The 6,673-nt window shown below is 34.4% G+C and overlaps 1 protein-coding gene across 4 annotated transcripts; it reads right to left on the bottom strand.

Moving 5' to 3' along the window:
• Positions 1-569: 569 nt before the first annotated feature.
• Positions 570-5,381, bottom strand: LOC149055098 (uncharacterized). 4 transcript variants are annotated; one of them, XM_089229416.1, is made up of 9 exons: positions 3,991-5,381; positions 3,440-3,922; positions 3,148-3,300; positions 2,948-3,073; positions 2,723-2,849; positions 2,007-2,122; positions 1,643-1,894; positions 1,321-1,466; positions 570-1,002 (listed from the first exon to the last, which is right to left on the bottom strand). In XM_089229416.1, exons 2-9 carry the CDS (start codon positions 3,458-3,460, stop codon positions 747-749), a joined length of 1,197 nt encoding a protein of 398 aa, XP_089085542.1. In that variant the 5' UTR covers positions 3,461-3,922; positions 3,991-5,381; the 3' UTR covers positions 570-746. The 4 variants fall into 4 exon arrangements, with proteins under 4 accessions (XP_089085542.1, XP_089085545.1, XP_089085544.1 ...); XM_089229419.1 differs by having other exon boundaries at positions 4,001-5,381; XM_089229418.1 differs by having other exon boundaries at positions 4,011-5,381.
• Between the last annotated feature and the right edge of the window lie 1,292 nt (positions 5,382-6,673).

Here is a 6,673-nt window from a genome sequence, read left to right as displayed (position 1 = left end):
TATTGTGTTTTATTCATTATTATTTAATTTCTTACTGTAAAGTAACATTTATACTGGATGATATAATTTTTTGTACACATAGAATATTTATTATTATTTTCGCATCAAATTCTTGATATTCACAAAAAATGAAGAAAGGTATCTGAAAAACCACATATTCTAAAATTTGAATGAATCATTTATGTTAATAACCAATTTATAGAATTTTGAAGAGTAAAACTTTAACTTTCTATCACACCGTCAATTAACATTTATATTGAGCAAGACAAAATAGAACACGTTTATTATACATATATTTAATATTTATTATCGTATTAAATTTTTGACTATCATCAAAAGATAAAAATGAACAAACATTCTCAAGAAATGTAATATAAAACATATTCGAAAATTTAACATAAGTACCTTTCAATCAACCCTATCAATATTTATTGACTTTCAATAGTCTAATTTTATTATTTTTTTTTATTTTAATTAAAAAGAGGAATACAATAAGAAAGTAAATTTATTATTGTACAACATATAGAAAGTTATAATTATTAAACTTCTATAAACATGTTAACATCATTTTTAATATGTTAGGTATTAAATAATATTTTCTAAAAATATTAATTATTAATGATAGTAAAAAATATACGAACATTTTCAGAAAACGTTATTTTATATATAACGTATTAAAAATGATTTAAACACGTTTATGGAATTTTAATAATTACTTTAATTAATTGCTTTTTGTAGCAAGCTGATTACATGTTATCAACTTTGACCATATGATTGTATAGGTCCAACAGTCTTTTTGAATATCCCATCTCGTTGTCATACCAAGCACCGATCGACACAAATTTGTCACCAATAACCGACACTTGGTTAAAGTCAACTATAGCCGAACAATAACTGCTAATGAAATCGGAACTGACAAGTTTTTCGTTGACGCATGTTACTATGTCGGATTCCCAAAGTGCTGGAGACTTCAAATCCTCTTCTTTTACCGGTGTTTTAACACTGTTAAAATAATGAAAAATGAGAATCAAACAAATAAAATCTATTAAAATTATTTGATTCCTATGTTATATCGGGCACATCTACGGTTTAATACTAAAAATATTAATCTAATTATAAATCGCAGCACTCAGTGTTTATAAAATAAATATGACCATATGAGTTTTTCAATCACTGTTTTAGATTTTGATATTGTACTACTCTGAAAAAACGCATTGTCGTTTGAACACTCATCTCTCGCATACAGCGAAAATTACCATATAGACTAGGTATTTCAGTACTACATATTTAACGATATAATAAAAATATATTTTACGTTACCTTATATATAATTTAAGCAGTGAAACGTCCAACACAGGTACTCTTATCGAGTCTCCGGTCACTTTTCCTTTTAATTCTGGAATGACGATACCCACGGCCTTCGCGGCGCCCGTTGTGCTGTGTACAATGTTTCCCGCGGCCGATCTCTGAAATTCAAAATCATAATCATTGTAGGTAATACATTTTTGTTTTCATTTAATCGTGATCGATGACAAAAAAATATCTCTAATTACACAATGATATGAGTTCATCATGATGTACGAAATAAAAAATAAATAAATACATATTGTTATTATTCGTCTTATAAAAAATAGCTACTCACTTGTTTAACTCCATCCAGGACTAGCTGAGAAGAGGTCATTGCGTGAACAGTCGTCAGTAGACAGTGTTCAACGCCAAAGTGTTTGTTGATTATGTGCATTAAAGGAGCCGCACAATTAGTTGTACACGAGGCATTCGACACCACCATCATGTCTTTTTCATACTTGTCGAAGTTGACACCCTTCACAAACATCGGCGCGCTTTTGCTCGGAGCGCTGATGATGACTTTTTTGACACCCGCTGCAATGTGTTTCTAAAAAAATTTAACATTTATCATTAAACGTCTAATTCTAATAAATTAATAAAATACAAATTAGAAAAATTATAAGAAATATCCCACGTAAAACGTATTTCAAAGCATTTACCTTGGCATTTTCAACTTCTGTAAATTTTCCCGTCGAGTCTATGACATAATCAACCGGCAACTCACTCCATTTGATATTTTCGGGATCCTTTTCGTGAAATACCTTCACGGTTTTTCCTGTCGGAATCACGACACATTATTAACCGTTATACTCACATTTGTTTTATAGTAAAAACAACGTATTTAAATTATTACAGTATACAATAATATTATTCACAATACCTACATATTTTGACAAATTTTATTGAATTTTTCGACATATTACAGTTTTTGTAACATACTTTGAGTTATAAACGGAATATTTCTTATCATAAATTAACATATAACTTAAATGTATTATGTTAAACAATTAAATCCTATTCTGATTCATAATAAAACAATAAGTTCTACGATTCTACACGATTCAATAACTTATTTCTCAGTCAATAGTGATAAATGCAAAATATAGTAACAACTATCAAGATTAAATTTTGACATATTGTTTAGTATTGAATTTCAAAATATTATATAGTCATGAGTAGATAAAGCCGACTCAATAATTAAAATTTCACACGCAATATATATACCTAGAAGTTAGTATATTTGACATTAAAAAACGTTAAGTGATTTGAAAGTTGATTGATTTTTTAATAAATTTTGTTTTCGTGGCAATATTTTACAATATGGTATTTAGCAGACATAATTCCTATTCCTATAATCATTAAATTTTGTTTTTACCGTCGATGTCTAGAGTGTTATTGTCCTTTATTGTAACGGGTTGGAGCATCGATCCGTGCACGGTATCGTATCTTAACGAGTGGGCGACATCCTCTATTTTAGCACCAGGCTCGTTGATGGCCACCACCTGTGAGTGACGAATTAAGAGGTTATAAAACAATTAACGAATAACAAACGATCGCTTGTCAGACAAATATAGGTCGACCAACGTGCAATAAGACTTACGTTCATGTTTTCATAAAGTGCCAACCGGAGTACGCATTTACCTATTCTACCGAACCCATTAATTGCAAAAGGTGGTGTGCTGATACCTGTTACGCTATTTGAATATGTCGATAGTTTTTCTTCTCTCTAAATAAGATTATTTAAAACAATTAACGATGAACTTAAATTGAAAATTCTCCTTGAAGTTAGATATGACTTACATTATTGGTGATTTTGGTGGCTATATGGCGAACACCGTGATGAGAAAAAATATTATTTCTTCTGCTACAAACTCCTGCAGATGGCACTTGCTTAGTTCTCAATGAAGTTGAAATTAAACGGAATGCGTTTTTAAACATTGTGGAGCTGCTGTTCTGTGAATATTTTCAGTGATCAGAGATTAATAGTAATTCGATAATAATGAAAGATTGAAAAGTATTATTTTCTTCAACTACAAAATGTAAACTAATAGAGAAATAAACTTATATATTATATGAATGTTTGTTGAGTTACCTTAACGATATAATGTTTCATGAATAACAATATATAATCTGTGTTTGCATATTAATTGAGCCAAATAATTATTTTTTTATAACGTCTTTGAACGCGAAAACTAGTCAAATATAAGAAATGAAAATCATAAATTTATGTTTTTAATTATTGTACGTATGAAACGGATTTTGTACTTAATAGGCATTGCCTGAGACTTTTTGATACAGAACTACCTGTGAACAGGTGAATTTTATCGACATCATATATATACTCTTTGCGTCTAGCACAGCTAATATGGTTGAAACAGGCAATATGCTGAAGAGGGTTTCCCGAACGTGTCGAGATAATGACTGACCGAGACTCCAGGCAGTCGAAGCGTGTCACGAATCGGAAGGAGACTCCACGAACGACCAGCTCTCAACTCACATTAGATATTTGCACTCACGCACCACGGCCCGGATCGGAAACCCTCATTTCATATTATAATTAATTCATAATGATAAACTGTAATATTGAGACAATAATTATAAATTAATACCTAATGCAATACACCTATATATTATGTCGAGTACTTTATTTTACTTAAGATAACCTTGGTCTCTAGTAATAAAATCAGACACCGAGGTCGAGTCCCCAAGACCTCGTACATATAAACAAAACGCACATCTAAGGCGTGCCAGGGCGACAGAAGGACGATGAGTCGTTAGAGTACAAAGTAGACGATCCACCGGTTCTGTTCGGTCAATAATATGAACTACGATTAAAAAAATAAACAGTTACCTTTTGGTTTTCTTTTACTTATATTATGAAACTGGATATTTTTATGTTTTTTTAATGATTTTCTAAGGTATAGGTTGTGAGATTTCATGATTTTTTAAGTCACAAAAACCACCCAAGAGCATAGGGGAACACTTTCCTCGTGACCTGTGAGCCGTACCGCGTGAGACCCGAGGGTCAAGTCGGTGGAACTCACAGGCTTTGATACACGCAGTGGTGAATGAACGCCAAAGATTTATTTAAAAGGGGGAAAACAAACAAAAAAAATTTATATTAATAAAATCATAAGCGTAAAGTCTTAGGATAACTATGGGGATATATTTTACATGGTTGTAATAAATAATATTATATAAGTTAAGTATGATAATAATAGTGGCTCTCTCTCACAGCAACACAAGATAGTAGTATACTATACAGTTTGGCAGACACGGTTTTGAGAACAGCCCTGTGTTTTAGACAACATGAATAAAAAATATATAATATTTGGCACATGGCAAAGTGCCTAAAATACAGGGAAAAAAATATAATATAATGCACATGGCAAAATGCACAAAATACAGGGAAAGATATATAATATAATGCTACGGCTCCGACAAGCGGTTACCGGCACGGAATAATCATCATACGTCGGTATGACACATTATACTATTACATGTGTTAAAGGAAAAGACCCACGGCTCCGCAAGACGGTTACCGGGGCACCTATGAGGAAAAATGGAGCATAAATAGAAATACGTTGTAGTGATACATAATCAAAATGAAAAAAGAAAAGAAAAAGTTGTGATACATAATCAAAATGAAAAGAGGGGAATGTTGGGGGAAATAGTTTTGTACATTACACAAATGATGATGACTTGAGTTGTGGCTGGATGACGAAAGTGTGGATGACCGACGGCTGGGATAGGCTGGCCAGTTGGCCGTCGACCCCCAAGACACGTGGTCGACATGGCCCATCGGCGTCGGTCACTGGAAAAAACGGAGGCTTCGCCCGACATTGGGCCCGACGTCGTCGCTTAGCCCATCATCTCGTACATTACGAGTATGGATGACAATACAAAAAAACTATAAGTTGACTATTGACCACGAGGTTGATCGGACCGCATAATGAGTGGGCCAGTATTGTCCGTTACGTCTTGACGGGAATAAGTTGGTTTAAAAAGTGAAGATGGCTGGCGAACGGTGTCCGGTCGCTGGCCGTTGTTGTCGCAATTGATGTCGTAGTAGGGAAGGTCAGGGTAGGCGTATTGCGGGATTTTACAATAATATGGGTAATTAAGATAATTGCACTGCGGCGATCGCACCGACAGACGCGACAGAGGCGCCGACGGCAGCCGATGATGACATGTTACGGTGATGACGGTGAACACTGTTGCAGGCGGGGAGGTCGGGGATCAGTTATTGCATAACATAGTGGTAATCGCGGGCGCGCTATTATATTAATGGGACGGTCACCGACCGACAGGTATGCTGATGTTCTAGGTATTGGGTATACCCAGTGGTTTAATAATTAATAATAAGGCCTGAAATTCTGTGACGTTATAAGGTACATAGAAAAACACCTTTTAAACTTATATAGTATATTTTTTTTATATTGTTCATACATACGTCTAATTCTGCAGATAATTTTACACTTGACTTCACCGGCCGCAAGTTTTTGAATGTAGGACTTGATCCTACGGACGAATTCAATATCGTAGTCCAAATAATCACACCATTACGGTATATATTAATATGCCCGTCGATTTTTTACGACGTATATTTTCCTTGATGGGAAATATATTGTCGTTTATACTTGACATACCTCAAAAATACAAGCGAAATTTATTCCTGGAAACAGAAAATATTTCGCTATCTAGTATGGTGTATCAAGGAGAAAATATGCTTGTCGTAGAATCAAAAGCACAAGCCGGGTGTCGAGTTTTGCTAGATCGTGCAGATTTAATAAAATTACAATATTTAGAATGGTCAATTCATGAAACGCATTTCCAATAGCTTGCTGTAGGTTTCGATAATGTATCACATAATTTTTTTTTCGATTATTCTAGTGTTGCCATGGCATGAGTTTCATTACTTTAGAACCTGATGGAACACTATTTTGAGGTAGGAATGGTAAGTCATTATGTTTATCATGTAGTTCTAGGTCCTAAGTCGAACGGAGTGATCACCGATACAGTTTCGCCTTATGCTAGCCCAGTACTGCTCGTGAAGCATGCAGACAAGAGCAGGCTGTGTGTGGACTTCCGCAGACTGAACAAGCAAACTATTAAACAACATTACCTATTGCCGGATATGCCCGAGCAGCTCGAGTCGCTGGCAGTTGGACAATTATTTATCCAGTTGGACCTGGCTAGTGGTTATTTACAAATTCCTTTGACAAGGCAGGCGGCAGAGAAAATTGCCTTTATCACGGCTGACACGACTGGCCTGCAATTTACGGGCATGCCTTTTGGACTGTCGGGCGCGGTGGCAGAATTCACA

Source organism: Diuraphis noxia, unplaced genomic scaffold (genome assembly GCF_037042655.1).
Source record: "Diuraphis noxia isolate RWA-SAM2 unplaced genomic scaffold, SU_Dnox_SAM2 contig0005, whole genome shotgun sequence".
Classification (NCBI taxonomy): Eukaryota; Metazoa; Arthropoda; class Insecta; order Hemiptera; family Aphididae; genus Diuraphis; species Diuraphis noxia.
Note: the sequence above shows the minus strand (reverse complement) of the source record. Positions and strands in the feature narration are given on the sequence as shown.

Coding starts and splice junctions, on each gene's coding strand:
- LOC149055098 (XM_089229417.1), bottom strand. CDS start 3,460: ATGAAACATTATATCGTTAAG. Junction 3,074..3,147: donor CCACCAAAATCACCAATAAT/GTAAGTCATATC, acceptor AATCTTATTTAG/AGAGAAGAAAAACTATCGAC. Junction 1,467..1,642: donor TCCTGGATGGAGTTAAACAA/GTGAGTAGCTAT, acceptor TTTGAATTTCAG/AGATCGGCCGCGGGAAACAT.